Source organism: Ranitomeya imitator, chromosome 5, assembly GCF_032444005.1.
Source record: "Ranitomeya imitator isolate aRanImi1 chromosome 5, aRanImi1.pri, whole genome shotgun sequence".
In the NCBI taxonomy this organism is placed as follows: Eukaryota; Metazoa; Chordata; class Amphibia; order Anura; family Dendrobatidae; genus Ranitomeya; species Ranitomeya imitator.
In genome coordinates, this window is record NC_091286.1 from 27,381,218 (window position 1) to 27,406,048 (window position 24,831).

At 43.6% G+C, this 24,831-nt stretch overlaps 1 protein-coding gene across 2 annotated transcripts in view; it reads left to right on the top strand.

Annotated features, from left to right (window-relative positions):
• EPRS1 (glutamyl-prolyl-tRNA synthetase 1) overlaps positions 1–16,094 on the top strand; it is a 78,254-nt gene extending 62,160 nt beyond the window's left edge. For both annotated transcript variants that reach the window (XM_069768477.1, XM_069768478.1), the window contains 6 exons: positions 7,282–7,479; positions 7,745–7,918; positions 9,219–9,379; positions 9,479–9,557; positions 14,960–15,024; positions 15,774–16,094. In XM_069768477.1, the coding sequence (XP_069624578.1) occupies positions 7,282–7,479; positions 7,745–7,918; positions 9,219–9,379; positions 9,479–9,557; positions 14,960–15,024; positions 15,774–15,924 (828 nt within the window). In that variant the 3' untranslated portion in view covers positions 15,925–16,094. The remainder of the gene's footprint in view (positions 1–7,281; positions 7,480–7,744; positions 7,919–9,218; positions 9,380–9,478; positions 9,558–14,959; positions 15,025–15,773) is intronic.
• The last annotated feature ends 8,737 nt before the right edge of the window (positions 16,095–24,831 follow it).

Here is a 24,831-nt window from a genome sequence, read left to right on the forward strand (position 1 = left end):
GCTGGTCATTCACCATCAGCACACGTAACTCTGCTCCATCCAGCAGACTGACCCAAGGCCATGGTTCTAGTAAAAGCCATGGCTGGTGCATCTAATGAAATGCTGTAGAGCTAGGACTTAACCCTGTCCTACCTGGCTTTACTACAACATGGATAATCTACTCAAAAGTGAATATACAGAATCCGAATGTCAGAAACTTTAAAATAATTTTATTAAATATACTTATTTAAAACAAGGAGAAGCTGACAGCAAATATCACAGTAAATATCTTCGTACAAAAAAATGAATACATCATAAGAGGCACAGATCCCATAGCATCTACTATATAAAGCTGAATGTATGTGTGTGTGTGTCCAGGATTGGCATCTGCACCGTATAAAGCTGAATGTGTGTGTATGTATGTATGTATGTATGTATGTCCGGGATTGGCATCTGCACCGTATAAAGCTGTATGTGTATGTCCGGGATTGGCATCTGCACCGTCGCAGCTACAGCCACAAAATTTTGCACAGTCACACGTCTGGACCCTGAGAGCGTCATAGGCTATGTTGTGAGGCGAAGTTTTAACCCCGCACGTTCCAATTCACCAAACAATTTTGCCCCTATCTACATAATGGGGGAAAAAGCGAAAGGAAAAGTGTTGGATGCGAATTGACAGCTGCCAGATGTGAACAAGGGGACTTAAAGAGTGAGAGCGATGGCGCCAAAGAGTATATACCATACAGTTGCTAAGGTGGGGCCCCGACATGGTATACTCACCACACACGGGGATATCAACACACACACAAAATGCGCCACACACAACCACGTGCTTGAACACATATACCACCCTCAGCACACATTTCACCACACATACACCAACCTCGCCACATAAGTCGCCACTCAAAACTCGCTACGCGCAAAATTCGCCACATGCAAAACTCGCCACATGCAAAACTAGGCTCACGCAAAACTAGCCACACGTGCAAAACCCACTTCATAGAAAACTCGCCACACGCAAAACTTGCACACACGGAAAAATAGCCACATGCACAAAAGTTGCAACACATGCAAAAGTTGCCTCACACAAAACTTGCACATACTCAAAAGGCACCACAAATAAAACTCGCCACGCGCAAAACTTGCTGCACACAACTTGCTACACTAACCTGTCACATGCAACTCGACACACATAAAGTTGCTACACGCATGTCGCCACACAAAACTCATCTCACAAAAGTCGCTACATGCATGTCGCCACATGCAACTCAACACACACAACTTGACACATGAAACTCGCCCTAAAACACACACAAGTCTGGTATTATCCTTAAAAAATAAAAATCTGATTAATAAGCAGACAAACTACAAGAGCAACAAATGTACCATATAGGAAATACGGCAGCTGTCAGTCACATGACCTGTCTATTATGTGTATGTGTGAGCTAATATATACTGCCAGGGGGAGGGCTTCCTGTTGGCTGGGGATTTATCAGGCTGCCAATTTAGCTTACAAATACTGAGGTAAAAATACTGAGTAAATAACGTGTGAACGAGGTCTAATACAGGAGGAGATGACACACAGGTATATACTATATACAGGAGGAGATGACACAGGTATATACTATATACAGGGGAGATGACACACAGGTATATACTATATACAGGAGGAGATGACACACAGGTATATACTATATACAGGAGGAGATGACACACAGGTATATTCAATATACAGGAGGAGATGACATACAGGTATATACAGGAGATGGCATAAAGGTATATACTATATAAAAGAGGAGATGACACATAGGTATATAGAGGAGGAGATGACATACAGCAGGTATATACGATATACAGGGGAGATGACATACAGGTATATACTATATACAGGGAGAGATGACACATAGGTATATACAATATACAGGAGGAGATCACATGCAGCAGGTATATACTATTTACATGGGAGATGACATACAGGTATATACTATATACAGGAGATGACATGCAGGTGTATGCTATATATAAGGGAGATGACAAACATGTATATACTGAGGTGAAAATGAGGTGTGAGTGCAAAATGAGAGGTGTGAGGTGAAAATACTGGAGTGATCGGAAAATGACAGATGTGAGGTCGAAATGACAAGTGTCAGGGGGAAATGAGAGATGTGAGGGGGAAAATGAGAGGCGTGATGGGAAAATAAGACAAGTGAGGTGCTATAACTAACCACAGATATTTACTATGCCCAGGCAACGCCGGGCTCTTCAGCTAGTACTATATAAAAGAGGAGATGACACATAAGTATATACAGGAGGAGATTACATACAGCAGGTAAATACTATATACAGGGGAGATGACATACAGGTATATACTATATTCAGGAGATGATATACAGGAGATGGCGTACAGGTATATACTATATACAGAAGAGATGACACATAGGTATATACAATATACAGGACGAGATCACATACAGCTGGTATATACTATTTACAGGGGAGATGACATACAGGTATACACTATATACAGAAGGAGATGACTTACAGGTATATACTATAGACAGGAGGAGATGACACACAGGTATATACTATATACAGGTGGAGATAACATACAGGTATATGCTATATACAGGAGGAGATGACATACAGGTATATACTATATATAGGAGGAGATGACACACCGGTATATACTATATACAGGAGGAGAGTACATACAGGTATATACTATATACAGAGGAGATGACACACAGGTATATTCTATATACAGGAGGAGATGACATACAGGTATATACTATAGACAGGAGGAGATGACACACAGGTATATACTATATACAGGTGGAGATAACATACAGGTATATGCTATATACAGGAGGAGATGACATACAGGTATATACTATATATAGGAGGAGATGACACACCGGTATATACTATATACAGGAGGAGAGTACATACAGGTATATACTATATACAGAGGAGATGACACACAGGTATATTCTATATACAGGAGGAGATGACACACAGGTATATACTATATACAGGAGCAGATGACACACAGATATATACTATATACAGGAGGAGATGACACACTGATATATACTATATTCAGGAGGAGATGACACACAGGTATATACTATATACAGGGGAGATGACACAGGTATACATACTTCCTTTTTGGAAGTACATTGAACATTAGGTGGATTGCTGCTGAGGGGAAAGAGAAAAAAAATATATATTCTTTAAATCTTCAGCTTAGCGAGTGTGAGCGAGCTGAGTGTGACCGGGGGCGTAAGTGTGAACGGCGGTAAGTGTGACTTGTGATTCAGTGACTTTGGATTCAGGGACTTTCCAAGGGAGGAATTACTGAATTGCTGTCTGTATCTTATTAATACTTTGCATTTATCTTTTATTTAACGTTTCTGTCTGGTGCAATCCCCATTAGGAAATGTGCTCCACTCTTGTTAATGCCATCCAGTGCACATCTTACCACATGTATGCAATCCTTGATCAGCCGGTCGAAGGTGCATACTGCTGTGCGAGATGTGAGCACATTGTGCATTTGGAAACCCAGATTCTGGATCTAAATGTGCAGCTGGCAACACTGAGATCCATAGACAACATGGAGAGGAGTCTTCTGCTCAGTGAGCAGACGCTCAATGGGATAGATGAGGGGGGGATGGTAGGATGGAGCTGCAGGACGATGAAGTAGCAAGCTGGGTGACAGAAGGCCAGGTAGAGGGAAGAGTGCCAGGGAGGCTAGTCCTGATCTGGAACACCCCAATAAGTTTGCTAAGTTGGCAGATGAGGGGGGTGCCAGTACAGGGGTAGCACTGCTGCAGCCAGGCATGTCCTCTGAAAGCCGGAGGAGTGACTGCTCCAGTAAGGAGGGAAATAGGAGAGCAGGGCAGGCCAGACAGGTGCTGGTAGTGGGCGACTCAATTATTAGGGGAACAGATAGGGCAATCTGTCACAAAGACAGGGATTGTCGAACGGTGTGGTGCCCACCTGGCGCTCGAGTCTGACACATCGCTGATCGGGTGGACAGATTACTGGGAGGGGCTGGTGAGGACCCAGCGGTCATGGTGCACATTTCACAAATGACAAAGTTAGAGGTAGGTGGAAGGTCCTTAAAGATGATTTCAGGGAATTAGGCTGCAAGCTGAAAGCAAGGACCTCCAACGTGGTATTTTCCGAAATACTGCCTGTACCACGTGCCACACCAGAGAGGCAACGGGAGATTAGGGAGGTTAATAAGTGGCTCAAGAATTGGTGTAGGAAGGAGGGGTTTGGGTTCCTGCAGAACTGGGCCGACTTCTCAGTTGGCTACAGGCTCTACGCTAGGGACGGGCTGCACCTCAATGGGGAAGGTGCAGCTGTGTTGGGGGAGAAAATGGCTAGAAGGTTGGAGGAGTGTTTAAACTAGGAATTGGGGGGAGGGTATTCATTTTATAGGAGGGGAAGATAGTGCAGACAGAGACCTGGGCACAAATAAGGAAGTTGGGGGTGGCGGTGGCATGGGGGGTGGGGTCAGAACAGTTAATAATTTAAGAAAGAATAGAGGTACAGAGAGGAACATCAAGTGCATGTATACTAATGCCAGAAGCCTCGCCAACAAAATGTACGAATTAGAACTAATGTTGTTGGAGCATAATTATGACATGGTGGGGATATCTGAGACGTGGCTGGATGAGAGCCATGACTGGGCTGTTAACTTGCAGGGCTATAGCCTGTTCAGAAATGACCGTACAGATAAGCGAGGGGGAGGGGTGTGTCTATATGTAAAATCGTCCTTAAAACCCATCCTGCGTGATAATATAGGTGATTCTAATGAAAATGTAGAGTCCCTGTGGGAGGAGGAAAAAATAATAAATTACTGATAGGGGTTTGTTATAAGTCTCCAAAATAATGGAAGCAATGGAGAATATCCTCGTAAAGCAAATAGATGAAGCTGCGACTCAAGGGGAAGTCATTATTATGGGGGACTTCAACTACCCTGAAATAGATTGGGGAATGGAAATCTGCAGTTCCAGCAAAGGTAATCGGGGTCTGACAACTATGAGAGACAATTACCCCTGACAACTGGTTCAGGACCCAACAAGAAGGGGGGCACTGCTAGACCTAATATTAACCAACAGGCCAGACCGCATATCAAATATAAGGGTTGGGGGTCACTTGGGGAATAGTGATCACAAAATAATAAGTTTTCCTGTATCCTTTAATAAGATGTGTAGTAGAGGGGTTACAAGGACACTAAACTTCAGGAGGGCAAATTTCCAACGGATGAGAGGAGATCTTGGTGCAATTAACTGGGACGATATCCTGAGACACAAAAATACACAAAGAAAATGGGAGACATTTATTAGCATCCTGGATAGGACCTGTGCACAGTATATACCGTATGGGAATAAACATACTAGAAATAGGAGGAAACCAATATGGCTAAATAGAGCTGTAAGGGGCGCAATAAGTGACAAAAAGAAAGCATTTAGAGAATTAAAGGAAGTGGGTAGTGAGGAGGCATTCTGTAAAAAGCAAATCAAGGCAGCAATCATTGAGACAGAGAGACTCATTGCGAGAGTAAAAATAATCCCCAAATATTCTTTAACTACGTAAATAGTAAGAAACTAAAAAATGATAGTGTTGGCCCCATTAAAAATAATCTGGGTGAAATGGTGGATGAGGATGAGGAAAAAGCCAATATGCTAAATGAATTTTTTTTCATCAGTGATAACAAAAATTCCCCATTAAATGTCACCTGCTTAACCCAGCAGGAAGTACGGCGGCGTCTAAAAATCACTAAAATTGACAAATTTCCGGGCCCGGATGGGATCCACCCCTGAGTACTGAAGGAATTAAAGGGAACCTGTCACCCCGTTTTTTCAGTAGGAGATAAAAATACCGTTAAATAGGGCCTGAGCTGTGCTGGTCAGGTCGGATGGGCGTGGTCACAAGCGCTGTTTCTCCCCCACATCTTGCGTATGTTCCCGTTGGTGGCGTAGTGCTTCTCGCATGCGCAAGTGCCGAATGCACTGCGCAGCTGTAGAAAAAGAGCGCGCTCGCCGCTATTCATCGGTTTCTCGGCTTCAGGAAAATGGCCGCCGCGATGTCCATCTGCACACGCGCGGCATCCCGCGGCCATTTTCCTGAAGCCCCGGGAAGCAGGAGACTCCATCTGCGCACGCACGGCCTCAGGAAGATGGCCGCGCCCACCGAGAAACCGCTGAATAGCGGCGTGCGCGCTCTTTTTCTACAGCTGCGCAGTACATTCGGCACTTGCGCATGCGAGAAGCACTACGCCACCAACGGGAACATACACAAGATGTGGGGGAGAAACAGCGCTTGTGACCACGCCCATCCGACCTGACCAGCCTGATTGACAGGCGAAAAAGGACTCTTTTGTAAGGTATTTCGGCAGCATAGGTAGGGAATCGGGGACAAAAAATACCCTATTGTAAAGCACAGCTCAGGCCCTATTTAACGGTATTTTTATCTCCAACTGAAAAAACGGGGTGACAGGTTCCCTTTAAGTACAGTCATTGATAGACCATTACTTTTAATCTTCAAAGACTCCATAATAACAGGGTCTGTATCACAGGACTGGCATATAGCAAATGTGGTGCCAACATTCAAAAAGGGGACAAAAACTGAACAGACTGACAAATGCAATGGACGAGAGAGTTCAGAAGCTTCTTTCGAACAAGGGGTCCTATGTGCAAATGTAACATCACCTAGAATAAAGTTTTCACTTGAAAACTGTTTGATTTCATTTTGTAATAAGCTGATAATGCTTATAACTTCACAATTGACCATTTTTTTGTTCAAAATTTAAAAAAAAGGTTAAAGGGACACTGTCACCTGAATTTGGAGGGAACAATCTTCAACCATGGAGGCGGGGTTTTTGGGTGTTTGATTCACAAGATTACCTTGTGCAGGCATGTACTACGGAGGACAGAGAATGAACTTCAATCCAATATTGAAGCCAGCATGCAGCCAGCAGGTAAGGAAAGGGTGAATCAAACACCCAAAAACCCCGCCTCCATGGCAGAAGATTGTTCCCTCCAAATTTAGGTGACAGTGTCCCTTTAAACTCTGCTGTGCATAATAATTTGGAACATGCATTTTGAGTGTTTATTTTTTTTTTTTTTAAAAGATAGTTTTCATAGGCAGTTTGTTCCAAAACATTGCAATTAGAGAAAATATGAGGAAATATTATTTGCATAATAATTTGGAACACAGTGTAGTAGTTTTGGTGCTTTTAGCAAATTGCCAAGCAGAGAAACGACTCCCCGCTTCTTTTCTTGCTTAAAGGGTGCCACATCACATCACCTCGGCCAAAACTTCTCAAAAATGTTTGAGATCATATTTGAAGATCCCAAAAAACCAGGTGAAAAGCAGTATGCCTTCCAGAACTCGTGGGGCCTCACCACCAGGACGATCGGCGTAATGACCATGGTGCATGGAGACAATATGGGGCTGGTGCTGCCTCCGCGAGTCGCCTGTGTCCAGGTAAGTCCTGAATCTCTGTTGGATGATACTATGACGGCGAAGTTATGGCACAGTTTGGGGAGTCCGCACTGTGCCTGCTGTATTATACCGCTGATGCCCCTCTCTGGATTTTAATCAGACTCTGATCCTTGTTTAACCGCTTAAGCTGCCACTGCCAATGCTGACTACAGAATCTAAGTGGTTATACAGATGGAGAAGGCTTCTTCTGTCACCAAAAAAAAAAGAAGCTGAATACTGCTGATTTTATTTTTTTCTTCTTTTGCAGATTATTGTGATTCCGTGTGGCATCACAAACTCGCTATCTGAAGAAGACAGGGAAGCTCTCCTCCAGAAATGCAATCAGTATTTCAAGCGCCTTCTCAACGTGAACGTCCGGGCACGAACCGACCTACGTGACAACTACTCCCCTGGATGGAAATTCAACCACTGGGAGTTGAAGGTTAGTTACCTGACCTTAACCCACTTGCTTGCGTGCCACGATCACACATCGCCCGGTGCAAAAGCAAAATTTTGAGCGTGTGAGAGGGGGGTTTATTAGGCAGAGGTTTATTATTGGCCTTTATTGCGTTTCCTCATCCGGTTGTAGTCAGCTGTAAAAATGGTCAATTATAAAACATCGAAAATATCCTCTGCTTGCACTTTATGTGTGACTGATTACCCGGTGAACGCTCGCTGGTTAGACATTGAGCTTAGGTTTTATGAACCTTCCTGTCTGTACTGAAAAATATTACTTTGCCCCTCGCTCACTGCTTGTATGGATTTGATTATGGTTTTTTAACCATTTAATGCAAAATGTCCTACATGTAAACTTTACGTTATATGTGATATTCATAACCTAACTCATTCACTCACATCGCCGTAAAGCCAGCAGATCCCTTCTAATTTAATAACAGTCTGATGGATGATGCTATCCATGCATAGAAAAATGAAAAGTTTAGGATTATTGGAATGCAGTGATGGAAAATAAACAAGAAAAAATGTCTGTGATAAGGCTCAAAATATCTGCGATCCTAAATGTATTAATGTTTCAAGCATCCTATTTTTAACCCCTTCAAGACATTTGCTTCACATGTACGGCAGGTTTTGGATCCCTGCTTCATTCATGATTGTTGCCAGCTATTTCATGCAGACAGTGCCTGCTCCTTTGTTAACCGTTTAAATGCCGCAATCAATCTGACAGCGTTTGGGTTCATTCCAATGTTCATATGACCTTACCCTTCTCCCACAATTGTTTGCTATGGCAGATAGATCCATTTTGCCACTATCTTTGTACTGCTATGAAGAGCAGAACTGCTTAATATGAGATTAATAATCTCTAATTACTGCAATATTGATATATTGCAGCATACAGTGCAAGTAATTGGGACTATAAAAAAGGGATAAAAAGTATTAATAAAAAGTAAAACATAAAAGTTTAAATCTTTCTTTATTCTGAGCAAAAATAAATTGAATTTAATATTTCACCGCTCTTGAAATTTTTTTTCCTCATTTCTCGGTACATTGTACGGTATCATCCAAAACTACAACTTGTCATTAAACACCAGCCATTGTACAGCCATGTAGAAAAAAAAATGTTATGGCTGATGGAAGAAGGGGAATAAAACTTCAGCAGTATTTAGGGACATGAGCTGCAATACCAGACACAACCTGAGCACAGATGTGGCACTGTTAAAAAAAAAAAAATAGGATAACGCCTTTAAACTTATTTATTTTTTAATTTCTTGTCTTGCTTTACACAGGGGGTCCCCATCAGACTTGAAGTGGGGCCCAGAGACATGAAGAGTAAGCAGTTCGTAGCTGTCAGACGGGACACCGGAGAGAAGCTGACCATACCTGAGGACCAGGCCGAAACAAAACTACAGGATCTTCTGGAGGAAATTCACAAGAACCTCTATAACAGGTAACGCGTCTACACATAATGCCGCTAGCAGCCATAGTGACTGAATTCTGGAGATTTTAGCTGGACTATGAGGTCACTCATTACCTTCCCCTTCCTCAGGGCCCTCAGCGATCTGACAAGTCACATGGTGGTCACCAACACAATGGAAGAGTTTCAGAAGCAGCTCGATACAGGGAAAGTAAGTAGCTTTTACAATTCACAGATTGTCCCCTGAACGACCAGGCCTGAAACAACCAAAAATACCCTTCATTCTGTTTCTCATTACAAGAGATTAACCCCTTTCCGACGTTGGACGTAATGGTACGCCCACGACGGGCTCCCCCTGTTTGGTGCGGGCTCTGGTGCTGAGCCTGCACTTTTCCGGGCACACAACTGATCTATACAGCTGACATGTGCCCGCAACAGCTGCGGGTGGAATTGCGATCCACCCGCGGCTGTTAACTAGTTAAATGCAATTGTCAATCTCTGAGAGCAGCATTTAACTCGCACCTACCAGAAGCACGTCGTAAATCCCAGCCGTCAGTGACCCCATCACATGATCGCGGGTCACCGATGGGTCAGCATGACAACCAGAGGTCTGCAGCAGACCTCTATAGTTGTCATTGCCAGATTGCTACGAGCGCCGCCCCATGGCAGAGTAATGTGTGTTTTGTATAAAATGCTGTGAAACAACTAGTTATACTTGTTTCAAAGGGTTACTACTAGATCATCAGAAAACTCTACAGATAAGCAAAAAAAGTGCATGTGCCTTATGAAAAAGCGAGCGATAATTTTTAGAGGTATTTACCCATAATTAGGGTCCTGTCTTGGCGTTGGTCCCGTTCCCCAATGTACGTTTCGCGTTTGTTGCTTCTTCTGAAGAAGAGATGTTAGAGATTGTATATGGGAGGTGAAGGAAAGATTTGTCACACACAACACCCAGGCAGCATGCCTGCTGCCGGGGCATTATTATGATGCCACCCACGGAGAGGGAGATGTCAAATTTAGGGAGGTTAGTAGACGGTGGGAGCAGAATAACTGCAGTTTTGGAAAGATTGAGTTTCAGCTAGAGAGCGGACAGACTGTTAGTGGTCTGTAGTTATTTGTTCAGGGTGGGTCGAGAGAGGGTTTCTTTAAGAATGAAGTAATCAGAGAGAGTTTGAAGGAGGATAGGAAAATGCCAGAGGAGAGGGAGAGATTAAAGATTGTAGTTAGGTAGGTAGTGACGACTGGAGGAGATGTGAGCGAATGGGGTCAGTAGTGCATGTCGTAGGACGAGAAGAGGAGGAGTCTGGAGACTTCTTCTGTGATGGGGTCAAATGTGGAGAGTGAGCCAGAGGAGATGTGGGAAGGGATTGAGAGTCACCGCACCTGGTGACTGTGAGTGGTTTTTCTGACGGATAGTCTCTATTTTCTCTGTAAAGTGTGAGGGCAGGTGATCGGTACAAATGTCTGTGATAAGGGCCAGTGTTTTTGGATTGAGGAGGGAGTGAAAGGTGTCGCAAAGAGTTTGTTTGGGTTGTTGGATAGTGAGGAGATCAGGGTGGTGTAGTAGGTCTGTTTGGCGAGGTGAAGGGCAGAGTTATAGATCATTAGCATTGAAGTGTATGAAGTCTTCTGGTGTGCGAGTTTTCCTTCATAAGCGTTCAGCACACCTAGATCATCGCTGGAGAAATCGGGTTTGTGATGTGAGCCAGGGCTGTTTTACTCTGTGCTTTGAGGTTCTGAGGGTGAGAGTGTCCTTGTAGTGATGTACGGCCACATCAGGACTGGAAAAAGAGGCGATTTGTGTATTGTGATGAGTGTAAGGAGTCTGAAAGTGTATGAGGGTTAATGGCGTGTTGATTTCTGACTGTATGTTAGTTAAGAGTGTGCTGGGGTGGGCGAGGAATTGTGAGCGTGAAGGAGAAGATATTGTGGTCAGAGAGGGGAAGCGGTGAGTTATTTAGGTAGGAGATTGAACACAGCCGGACAAAGACCAGGTCAAGGGTGTTACCGTCTGTGTGTTTCAGAGGTTGAGAGCTGTGCGAGGCTGAGAGAAGTGGTTAGTGATAGAAGCTGGGATGCAGATGGGGAAGTGGGGCTGTTAATGGGGATATTGAAGTCTCCCAGGATAAGAGTTGGGAGTTCTGAGGACATGAAGTGTGGCAGCCAGGCAGAGAAATGGTCCAGGAAGTGGGTGGGTGAGCCAGGGGGCCGGTATATGACCGCTACCCTGAGGGAGAGGGGATGGAAGGGCCTCATGGTGTGGACTTCAAAAGAAGGGAATGAGAGTGATGGAACTGGGGGAATGACCTGGAAAGTGCATTGTGGGGACAGGAGTATGCCGACTCCACCACCAGGTCTGTTGTTGATGCTGAGCCCGCATCTTTCCCCGCACATGACAGCTGATTTAATCCACTCTGCCAGTGGCTATTAACCTGTTAAATCCCGCTGTCAATCTGACGGTGGCATTTACCACGAGTCGGTACAGGGGCGCGTCACTCCACGCTCCTATCGGCGTACCCGTGAAGTGATGGCATGACATTGATGGGTTGTAATGGCAGCTGGGGGTCTGCTGATGACCCCTGTGCCTGTCATTACGATACTCCTGGAAAGAAAACCCCTGGCTAATGCTCTTAGGAGATTGTGATTTTAGGTATTTTCATCAGTGCGCTATGTATCACACAAATGATCAGATGACCGCAGCTTCAAGTCCCCTAAGAGGATCAACAAATACAGTAAAAAAAAAAGGAAAAAAGAAACACAAGTTCAAATAATTCCCCCTTTATGCCCCGTAAAAAAGTAAAACAAAAAAATACATATTTGTCATCGCTGCGTTCATAAAAGTAACCCCTTTCTCATGTACAGCACCATGGAATTAATGGTGCTATATAAATAAATAATAATAAAAGTCAGATCTTTCAAAATATAAAATAAATTTATAATAGTGTAACGAGAGACAAAAAAATCAAAACGCCAGAATTACGCTTTTTGGGATACCGCAACTTCGCAATAATTGTCAATCAAAACATTTTATGTACTCCAAATTGGTATCAGTATAAACTTCAGCTCAGGACACAAAAATTAAGCCCTCACGCAGCCCCGTGTCCCAAAAATGAAAGCGATACGGGCTTTGGAAAATGGCGACAAAAGCAAATTATTATTTTTTTCTTACAAATTTCCGAAATGGAGGGAAAAAACTCGTCCCGCAAAAAAAAAAAAAAGCACTCAGACGGCCATATTGATGGAAAAATTAAAAGGTTATGGCTCTTAGAAGGAAGGGATGAAAAGAACGGATAATCGCCATGTCATGAAGGGGGCTAATATTCTGTTCGCAAATCCAAGCTACTCGATTCTGAAAGCTGTCTTCTTTTCGGGGATCAGTTTCCAGCCTTCCTCTCCACTCTTGAGCATTCACATAAACTGATTAGATTTTAGCTAATTATCTTTGCTTGAATTAGCTTGGCGCGTAGGTGAGCATTCAAGAAAGGATCTCAGCTGTCTGGATGGGAGACTAAAGGTACCTTCACACATAACGATATTGTTAACGATATCGTTGCTATTTGTGACGTAGCAACGATATCGTTAATGAAATCGTTATGTGTGACAGCGACCAACGATCAGGCCCCTGCTGGGAGATCGTTGGTCGCTGAATAAAGTCCAGAACTTTATTTCGTCGCTGGACTCCTGCTGACATCGCTGGATCGGCGTGTGTGACACCGATCCAGCGATGTCTTCACTGGTAACCAGGGTAAACATCGGGTAACTAAGCGCAGGGCCGCGCATAGTAACCCGATGTTTACCCTGGTTACCATGCTAAAAGTAAAAAAAAAAAAAACACTAGATACTTACCTACAGCCGTCTGTCCTCCAGCGCTGTGCTCTGCACTCTTCCTGTACTGGCTGTGAGCCGGAAAGCAGAGCGGTGACGTCACCGCTCTGCTTTCCGGCTCACAGCCAGTACAGGAGGAGTGCAGAGAAGCAGAGCACAGCGCTGGAGGACAGACAGCGGTAGGTAAGTATCTAGTGTTTGTTTTTTTTTTACTTTTACGCTGGTAACCAGGGTAAACATCGGGTTACTAAGCGCGGCCCTGCGCTTAGTTACCCAATGTTTACCCTGGTTACCGGCATCGTTGGTCGCTGGAGAGCGGTCTGTGTGACAGCTCTCCAGCGACCAAACAGCGACGCTGCAGCGATCCGGATCGTTGTCGGTATCGCTGCAGCGTCGCTTAATGTGAAGGGGCCTTAACCAAAAGCATGCAGCTTGCAGTGTATCAAAATGCATGCAAGCTGCAGCAGAAAAAAAAGGACACTATTGAATTAAATTTGATGACTTGGTTTTCTGAGAATATATTCCAGTGTGGTACATCTTTATTTTATATAGTGTTGTACCCCCCATATTTTACTATATAGCGCTGTGGTCTCTGTGACCTGCAGCGTCTTTTCTTCTTTATGGCAGCCCAAGGGTCATCCGGTTGTTTATCTCACGTTGGTTTAAGGTTAAGCTCCTCTCTCCTGCATTTACCATACGCCCTTCCTAAAATGGCAGAATTTTTGAGATTTGTACAGAGATAAGCCTATAATAAAATGTGCATGCGAGATCATTATCATGTAAAAAAGACCAAATGATCTCAAGGTTGATCATAGATTAGATAAAATTGGCATTGAAACATCAACAGGAAGCCATCGTGATTACTGCGGTATATGACAGCGGCTAATCTTTATGATATATAATTGCTAGGTAATTTTTCTGCGTCCTTAGACTGTACTGAGCTCTATAACGACATATACATCTCACGAGCTTTGGACTTACTAGAAATTTCCATATAAGGATCTTGCTTATATGGAGATATGGAAAAGATTATTTATTCTCTATGTTCAGCCTCAGGATCTTCAGAAATATAAAAAGTGCCCCCCCCCCCCCCAAAAAAAAAAAAAAAAATTGAAAAATGTAAGAAAATTTAGCGAACGGGTTTCAGACAACCATCTCTAGTCATTGTATGGTAAGATGGTTGTCTGAAACTCGTGTGGAGACTTTTTTTTATATTTCCAAATGCATGTTTTTTAACTGAAGATTCTGAAGGTGGATTTTTTCCCTCCATCTCCGTGCCTTGGATCTTCTCATGGGTGAGCTAACTTTTGTGTTTTTCTTCTAATTGAGTGCTATTGTACTTACCGAGATATTCATTTTTACGAGGGCCATGCACAAAATGGACGGACGAGGAGCACAGCTGTTGATTTTAGCAAGACTGTGTAATTTGTATGATAGTCACCAACATCTGCCGTCAAGTTGGTGGAAAAAGGATTGGGCATGTTGGATTTCAACATGTGCAATCCTTTTTTTTTTTTTTTTTTTTTTATACAAGGGGAGACAAGCTGCCGCCACTCCTCTATGACCATTCAGAATACTCATCTCAAGTCTGTGTAGCATTGGGAGTCAGTTAATTGTACAGCAGATGTAATTATTTGAAGCTGTGTGTTTATGTATTACCACGTGATCAAGTAGTGGTCACCCGATTAGTAAGTCAGATGGCAGAGAGGACAAATCTTTTTGCCTTTTATTTTGAATATTTTTGCTATGTGAATGCGCCGTTTTCATGAATATTCTCATTGTCTCCAGATTGTACAGATCCCGTTCTGTGGTGAAATTGACTGTGAAGACTGGATTAAGAAGATAACCGCCAAGTAAGTGCATGTTATTTAACTACAGCCTCTGTATTGGGGCACGCCTATAATTTTATGTGTATGGGGAAAAAAATAATGACCGGGAAAGAAAAAAAAAAACTGATCTGGAAGAGTAATTGAATTAATAAATGTAGGAAAAACCTCATAATTAGGCCATCCTCTCTCTTAACAGATCGCTTAAACCTGAGTTTTATTTATACATAATTAGTGAAAATTGTGTAAATCTAGGGATCATGTGAAAATTAATAAGATGTGGTAGATTTCCCTATTATTAAGGAACAATATAGTATATTCAGCCCTTGAATTGATACAGCACAGTATCCTGGTTTGCTGTTCTGTGATTATTATTGACCGTCTAACCAACAGCATTTGAGTAAAACTGTAACTATAAAAGTATCTCTAGCAATGCGTTTCGCCACATCTTCAGCTTCATCAGGGGATGAGCCAAGCTTTGACTGTGACATTCACAACTCCTATAAATAAGATTAGGTTGCATCTTCAAGTTGCGAGTCCTTATCATATTAATTGACCTGTCACATAGGAAGACTCCTACAAATGTCTGTGACTTATCAGGTGATGCTGGCGCTCACTAATGACTCGGTTACCACGGCCATATTTGTGTCGCAGCATGGGTCAGCGTCAGTGTAATGGCACTTTCAGTAGTAGATGAGTATACAGTGTATATACTGTATATGAGTGTATTAGGAAGGTGTAGGTTGTCATTCATACGTCCTTTTCTATGTGTATAGGGACCAGGATTTGGAGCCCGGAGCACCATCAATGGGAGCCAAGAGTCTCTGTATCCCCTTCAAGCCACTTAAGGAGCTGCAGTCTGGAGCCAAGTGCGTTTGTGACAATTCCTCCGCCAAGTACTACACTCTATTCGGCCGCAGCTACTAGACAGTAAAGGACTCCCGGACCCCTTTATTAAGCTCTTTATTTTTATTACCTAATGCAAACTTCAGAACAGATTTTAGGACCCATCCTGTGTGGGAGGAGGGGGCAGCGCTCTCCAGCTCTACACATGTATTTTCTGAATACATCCCTAATAATAAAAGCTCTTAAACTGTGTTGTGTCTTCATTCCTCAAGTAAAAATATATCCACGACCCCCAATACCTCTGATATACCGCTGTGAACAAAGATCCGGCATTGTCTACTACTGCCAAATTGGAGGAGTCATTATGCCAAAAGTCTTGACGCTTCCTGCAGACACTAATCCAATCTGTTATAGTTTACTGTCCGCAGGAGGAACATTTTTGCCTATCTGCAGACGTGGCATTTGTATGTTAGGGATATTCATCCAGGGGCAAAAATTGATGGGAGAGAGGAGGTAGTTACATTTTTTGGGTGCTTTGGGGACACAGGAGACCGTGGGTGTACGCTGCTGCAGAGATGAGCAAAATGTTTCACTCTACCCCTTAGGCTAGGTTCACATTGCGTTAGTGCAATCCGTTTAGCAGATACACTAACGTATTGCGCTAACGCAATGTCCAAAAAGGGATTGCGTTTGGCAATCCCGCTAGCGCAGATGCCCGATCTGCGCCAGCGAAGAACGGACCCTGAACGCTGCAAGCAGCGTTCGAGGTCCGTCCGAAAATAACGGCACATCGCTGACGCATGGGTGCACATTGCAGTCAATGGGTGCACTAACTGATCCGTTACATAGCGTTAATTGCGCCAATTTCGCCATGTAACGGATTCCGTTAGCGGACACCCACTAACGCAATGTGAACCTAGCCTTACCAACCTGATCCTCCGTGGCAGCTGTCCCCCATTCCTGACTAGGCACATTTTTGGGTTTTATCGTACATGCACTTTGAAAAGCTCTGAAATTTAGTCTCACTCGAATACCCAAATAATTTCTGGCTCTTTTTATTCCTCGACACATGGTATTTAATTTTTGTCATTTTTGTTTTTTTCTATGTAAAATGCAAAGATAAATAAATACATGTGTAAAACCTTTTTTTTTTTTTTTTTAATTTTTTCCAACCACAAAGGATCGCTAAAAATATTTGATACAGCGTTTACGTTGAAGTATTGTTTATATACTGGACATGTGTTTTTCAATGGGGATGGGCTAGAAACAGATTCAGACTGGCAATAACTTTTTTTTTATTTATGCTTTTTTTTTTTTTTACAAATTGCTCCTCTTCCCCGTAAGTTCTTAAAAAAAAAAAAAAAAAATCTTTTGGTGACATTTTAACATTATACATTTCTGTTATTTTCCCCTTTCCCCTGCTGATTTCTCCTTTTAACTGGAGCTGGTATATTCGCTTCAGATATTGAGCAAATTCATTCACTTGGCGGCATGGCTGAGCTGAATGAGTCTCTTAGGACCCAGCAAATCCTATTCCCTCCTTACAGCCAGTGATCACACTATCACTGGGTCCTGAGGAGGAAGCACTGTCGGTGCCTTCTAATCTGTATACACTAGTACTGGTTCAGCTTGTGTATAAAGTGTTGCAGAAGGTAAAGATGTTACTTAATTGTGTTCATATTTCCTGGGAAGTTAGGCTGTATCTGACAGCGGGCCCCCACCTCTTACCACAGCTGCACGATCTTTTGCAAGCTGCTTACTCTGCATTGACATTTTAAAATGTCACTTCAGAGTAAAGTGTGGACCGACTGAAAATTTAAAGTCTACGAGCTGTCCAGGAGTAGTTAATGTGATATGAACAGACAAGTGTAAAGTAAATACACTGAATAAGGTATACTATAAATCTACTATTTATGAATTGCAGTAGTTTATTAATAGTATACGGAATTCAATGCATAGAATGTAATGTTAGGTATGTCGGCTGTGCTGCTCGCAAACTGAGACAGAGAATTAATGAACATATACGTGACTCCACGAACCATGAGGCAATTTACCCCTCTAATGTGTCAAAACACTTTCTGAAGAAACATAGTGGAAGTACAAAAAACGTTAAATTCTTTGGTTTTGAAAGAATTAAACTCTCTACTAGAGGGGGAGATCGCAGGAGAGCTTTACTGAACCTTGAAGCTTTTTGGATTCTAATGTTGAACACTTCTTACCCCAGAGGTTTAAATAAAAGATCAGATTTGATCCTACCTACACTATTAATATGGGTATAATAAAATCATCATCGTCATTTCTCTGTTTTTATTAGATATATGATTTCAACATAATTCATGTTTTGTTTTTTGTTTTTCTTTATCTGCATCATAGGTCCTGCTCCTTATAATTAGGTTAATGAAACGTGTAGAGTTGTGGTTACCTGGAGAGCATTTTCTATAGTTTGGGTTGCACTTTTGAAATCAGGTTATGATTAAGAAGCATCGCTTCGAAGCGCATCAACCTTGTTACTAAATTTCCCGTGGGACTGTGTCCTCGGATATGATATACAATCCATGTCAAGTGTGAACTTTACCCTGATTCTAAGTTTTAAAGCATGAAGTAAAGCCTGGGATTTTAACAGAGGTGCTGGATCCATTTCTCTTTTTTTCCCACATGGACTGCTTCCCCCTGGATTGTGGGATCCCGTGCACTCGACGATAGGTGAGCTGATCATTTTTCTTTATTGCAGTGTTGTTACAGTGCTGCGGTATCACAAGATCTTTTAACGGTGCAATCTGATCTTTATCACAACCTAAAGATTTCTGATAATAAAGCTGCTCGAAAGCCAGAGAAAATCCGATGCCTTGTACCTAGGAGGAAGTATTTTAATAATCTTAAATATAAATGGCATTATTATAGTAGTTACAGTTGGTATGGAAAGTATTCAGACCTCTTTAAATTTTTCACTGTTTCATTGCAGCCATTTGGTAAATTTAAAAAAAGTTCTATTTTTTTCTCATTAATGTACACTCTGCACCCCATCTTGACTGAAAAAAACAGAAATGTAGTAATTTTTGCAAACGTTTTAAAAAAGAAAAACCGAAGTATCACATGTTCATAAGTATTCAGACCCTTTGCACAGTATTGAGTAGAAGCACCTTTTGAGCTAGTACAGCCAGGAGTCTTCTTGGGAATGATGCAACAAATTTTTCACCCCTGGATATGGGGATCCTCTGCCATTCTACCTCACAGATCCTCCCCAGTTCTGTCAGGTTGGATGGTGAATGTTTGTGGACAGCTATTTTCAGGGCTCTCCAGAGATGCTTAATTAAGTTTAGGCCAGTCAAGAATGGTCACAGAGTTGTTCTAAAGCCAGAACTTTGTTATTTTAGCTCTGTACTTACGGTCATTGTCTTGTTGGAAGTTGAACCTTCGGCCAAGTCTGAGGTCCAGAGCTCTCTGGAAGAGGTTTTCATCCAGGATATCTCTGTACTTGGCTGCATTCATGTTTCCTTCAATGGCAACCAGTCCTGTCCCTGCAGCTGAAAATCACCCCCATAGCATGATGCTGCCACCACCATGTTTTACTGTTGGGATTGTATTAGGCAGGTGATGAGCAGTGCCTGGTTTTCTCCACACATACCGCTTAGAATTATCACCAAAAAGATCTATCTTCGTCTCATCAGACCAGAGAATCTTATTTCTCATAGTCTGGGAGTCCTTCATGTATTTTTCAGCAAACTTTATGTGAGCACTGAGGAGAGGCTTCTGTCGGGCCACTCTGCCATAAAGGCCCGACTGGTGGAGGGCTGTAGTGATAGTTGACTTTGTGGAACTTTCTCCCATCTCCCTACTGCATCTCTGGAGCTCACCCACAGTGATCTTGGGGTTCTTCTTTACCTCTCACCAAGGCTCTTCTCCCACGATTGCTCAGTTTGTCTGGACGGCCAGGTCTAGGAAGACTTCTGGTGGTCCCAAACTAATTCCATTTAAGGATTATGGAGGCCACTGTGCTCTTAGGAACCTTGAATACTGCAGAAATTCTTTTGTAACCTTTGCCAGATCTGTGTCTTGCCTTGCCACAATTCTGTCTTTGCTCCTTGGCCAGTCCCTTTGACCTCATGATTCTCATGCACTATGAGCTGTGGGGTCTTACAAAGACAGGTGTGTGCCTTTCTAAATCAAGTCCTATCAGTTTAATTAAACACAGCTGGACTCCAATGAAGGAGTAGAACCATCTCAAGGAGGATCACAAGGAAATGGACAGCATGTGACTTAAATAGGAGTGTCTGAGTAAAGGGTCTAAATACTTATGACCATGTGATTTCAGTTTATGAAATGTTGGTCTCCCATGACAACACCATGAGAGAGGGGATGAGCCCTTCAGGGACAGGAAACCTACAGACATAAAAGGGCGGCACCTCTCCCGCATCAGTTGGATTACAGAGCATGAGAGGACCTCCCAGGTTAGTAGCAATAAATACAACGTTTTAAATTAAACCTAACTTTCACACGTTCTTATGCTTAAAGCCCAGAAACGTGCTCACCCACACGTGAAGGGAGAGAATATAAGGGTGCTGTCATGGACTCCGAAACACCGCTACCGGTAAGTAGCTAAGCATTTATTAAGTCTCCCATGACCGCACCACAAGAGAATTACAGAGATGTAAAGAATTTAGGGAGGGACCACCGCTTCCAGCACCCTTCTGCCAAATGTCAGATTGTCGCCTCCGATCTCTCAGCCCAGGATGTTGCCACGGCTTGCGTGGAGTGAGCTTTCAGACCACTTGGAACTGCAATGCCACTTGCTGTTTAGGCCAAAGAAATTGCCTCCCTGATCCACCTAGCTAAGGTACTTTTGGAGACTAAGCTCCTTCCTAACTCTCTGAAAGGAGACAGAATTCTTCCAAGGGTCAGTCCCTGAAATATAACGAAGTAGACACCTAACGTCTAGTGAATGTAGCTTTCTTTTTGATTCCCAGGGTTATCGCAGAAGGAAGAACTAGTGCCTGCAATCTATGAAATATGGAAGCTACCTTCAGCAAATGCAAGGGATCTGGCTTTAAAACAACCCCATCTTCCCTAAACCTAAAAGGGAACCTCTTCAGGCATACCTGTGGAAGTAGGTGGAAGACTGAAGATTTTCCCAGGCCCGGCAGGTTGACTCAGGCAGTGGGAGGGTCCTCTGCCTCAGCCTGTCCGATGTGCTGGAAGCGCCGCAGTGCAGGGGGACTTAATGTGTGGTCGGCAGCAGAAGCAGCCTCTGGGTAGGAGAGGGCTTGAGGGTGGTTCATTGCTGGTGTCTGTGAGTAGGCAGGCCGCGGCGATGTGCGGCATCTGGGGCTGCGTCTGAGCTCAAGGTGATGTTTATTCTGGCCAGCGGGCCCGATTGGTGTGCGGCAGAAGGACGGTGTGCATTCTGCTGCCAGGGTGCGTGCAGTGGTTTCCGGCGCACCCGGATTCTGCAGCTGGGGCGTAACCTTGGTGATTAGGTCAGGGGCGTGCGTGATGGTTGTCGGGGGCGGGCCTTGGTGATGGCAGCAGGAAAAGATGGCAGCCGCGGCAGTGTCTGAAGGCGCGGTCTATTGCTGTTGGCAGTGCGCCAGGGCCGGAAACTGCAGTGGATACCGCGGGTCAAGGGCTGGCCGAGGTCGCCGCACGTGGCTGGGGGGCGTGGTCATGGGGCATCAGCGGCCAGCAGTTTGCATGGCAAACACCAGGCAGGCCACGTGGAGGACCTGCTGGCCCCAGCTGGGGGCGGTACCGGAAGCTGAAGTATTTAAGGAAATTAGTGGGTGCCATTTGTGAGTGATCTTTGTGAAAGTTCACTTGGTGATGTAGTTTTTTTTCCCTTTGTCTCTCCATATTTTGTTAGGGGTAGAAATGTACCTCTAAAGCCAAACACAGGGAGTGTGTGATTTGCGGAATCCCGCTACCAGACTACTGTGAGAAAAACTGACAGCCATGCATACAGCAGGTGGCGGAGGAGGCTCCAGACTTTGCATACAGTATAAGGGAGATGGTTAGAGCAGAGGTCGGGGGGGAGGGGGGGGTCAGTAAGATCCCTTTCCCAGGAAATGGTCCACAAGGGAAGATGGCCCAGGTCTCCGTTGTCAGCATCTGGTAGCGACTCTGGGGAAATTGTATCAGATTCATCGCCATCATCTTCGGAGGCCCGGTCAAACTGTTCCTGGTTCCCACTTGACCAAGTAAACAGGCTGGTAAAGGCGGTCAATAATGCGACAGGTATTGTAGAGCCCCGACCGGAGAGGTCCATGCAGGACGTGATGTTTGGGGTCTGGATCAGAAAGTTCCTAGAGCTTTTCCCCTGAATGATAAGGTCAGTTCACTAATATCGCGTGAATGGAAGAAACCAGAGAGGAAAGGTTCTCTACCTGCGGCCTTCAAGAGGAGATACCCGTTCGAAGAGTCAGCCTCGTCCTCATGGGATAAGGCCCCAAAGCTGGATGCAGCAGTTGCTAAGGTGTCCAGGAAGGCCTCACTGTTTGAGGATATGGGGAATTTAAAGGACCCATTGGACAGAAAGGCAGATATCTTCTTAAAGGGTGCCTGGGAGATGTCAGCAGGGTCCCTTAGGCCAGCGGTGGCAGCCACCTGCACTGCCAGATCATTAATGGTCTGTTGGACTGGCTGGAGGAGCAACTTAAAGATAAGGCTTCCAGAGGCAGGATCTTGTCTTTCCTTCCCATGATCCAGGGGGCTGCAGCTTTTGCATCAGCGCACTCAGGCTTGATATAGAAGGGTTAATAGTTTGTCTTTAAGTGCCCTTTGCCTTTAATTGCAAGAATTACTAGAATCTGTTGACGCAGTAGTCTGATGGTCTCCTCTTCAAGGAGACTACACTTCTTATCATGTATGTTCTCAATAGTCAGCCACAACATGCTCTGGGTACGTGGTGAGAAATAAAGGTCAGTATGACCCTGGGTGATAGTGGGGTCTACATGAATTACATTGAGAGTTACATTTGTTGTAAATGGTATAAAATACTGCATCTTGCTGCATTACATCAGATAAGTGACTTGCTCACAGAATATGTGTGAGGTGTCCTTTGTCTCCAAGCGCGCTTGTAAAATAACGGGCGTAACCTCCTGATTTGGTCTCACTGGTGATCTGGCATATCTGACATTGGGTCAGAACTAAAATAGCTACGACAATTTTGGCGTCCAAATGGGGGCCGTGGAAACCAGTCTATTCGTAATCCGTATGTGGGAGTTTCCTGGGAGATTGGACATGCAAAACCCCAGCTGCAGCAAGGTGAGAAATTTTATTCTTACACTCTGTTTTGCATTTGCAATCTCTCTTCTGGATCTCTCCATATCTCTGCGTAAAGGCTGCGAGCACGGTTCAAAGAACCTACATCACCAGTGAGTTTTGTCTGTTTATGTCCGTATGAGAGTTGAATAATAGAGTAATAAGATGATAATGGTTATCTGTATTTTCTGTCAATATACTAATTGGTTGTGTATTTGTGTAAGTGTGAAGTACAGAGCTGGGATAGATTCTGCGCATAGTTGTTGTTTTGGTCATTTTGGATTGGCAGTACATTATATGAAGCTGTATTTTGTATAGGGCCTTGGTTTTTATTGTTTGGCCTTAAAGTGCTTTCAGAGTGTCAGTAGACACTGCTGCAGTTTTTGTATAAGTTGTGTTAATTCCAAAGTAAAAAATAGGCAGGCTGTGTGAACCTTGTATGTATGTCTTTGAGAACCTCTGAATGAGATGAGAGGTGAGTAAACAAAAATCCCTGACTGATGAGGGGTTCCGTTAGGTGTGGTCCTCTGTATGTGACAGAAGACATTATTCAACTCAATTTGAGCTGAATTAGGTGGAGTGATTGAGATAAGGGATTTTCTTGTAAAAATCAACTGAAAAGTGAAAGGAAAAGGAAAAACAATCCCTGAATGAGCACGTATGAATGAATGATCACATAAGTATCATTACTTATCTAACTGTTGTTGAGGGTCCAGGATGGATGAGTTGTGGATATTTTTAATGTACATTTAATTTACATCTGAGATTCCGTGAAACCCGTGTTATATATGGTTTGACATTGGATAGGTTTTTATGTGTTTTGGCCGGACGCGGTCAGAATCAGCTTATTCAAGTTGTGCAGTGATCTGTCTGTACAGAGAAACTGTTCTTAATTCCGAGAGGATGAATGTTTTGGAGAGATTAAGTCTGAATACTGCTGCATTCTGTTTCTGTGTGAAATACACTAAGTTCTTCAGATTCTAAGATCTTTACTGAATACCTGATGGGAGGGGTGAGTCAAATCCCTGCGTGATTTGCTTGTGATTTCTCCTCTCTGTCCTTATCTTCGCTGAGTGCCAGAGGAAGGGGGGCATGGAGCTGTGCTCAAAACTCCATGAATATTCTGTCCTTGGTGTAGTTCACGCTGGAAGATTTATGTTTAAAGCAATAGTACTATATGTATTGAAGTAGAAAGTGAAATATGGTGCCTAGTTTTAGAAGGAAACTTGTAAGTGATTGAAAGATTGGTAAAAAGATTAACCTGCTTCAAGTTGAATGATTGATAAAGCAAATTGAGAATCAACAGAGGAGGTAGCTAACTGCACGGCTGATGTAGTAGGTGAGAGGCCTAACACATCTGCTACAGTCAGCTTACAGCACAGAGGTGGTTTTAACCTTGCCGTTCCATGGAGCTGAGCTAGCCAGCTGATCTACCGGGTGATAGGTGGTGTAACCTTCCCCACTAAATCCTTTAGGTCTACCAGGTAATAGGTGGTGTAACCTTCCAGCTAAATCTTGACACTCGCTCTGACTTGCTACGTGTGGCCACCCGTAGATGGTAAGGCACACTAAAAAGGGCATTTGCAGAATAAAGGTGAGTTGTCTGAGCGAATAAGTTGAAGCCATGGGCAACTAGTTCTGTGTGCAGTCAGGGCCCCAATGGGATCCAGAACCGCTATACAGATTGAAAAAGGAAGCAGTGAAAGATGTGGGACCAATATTGAAAAAGGCAAA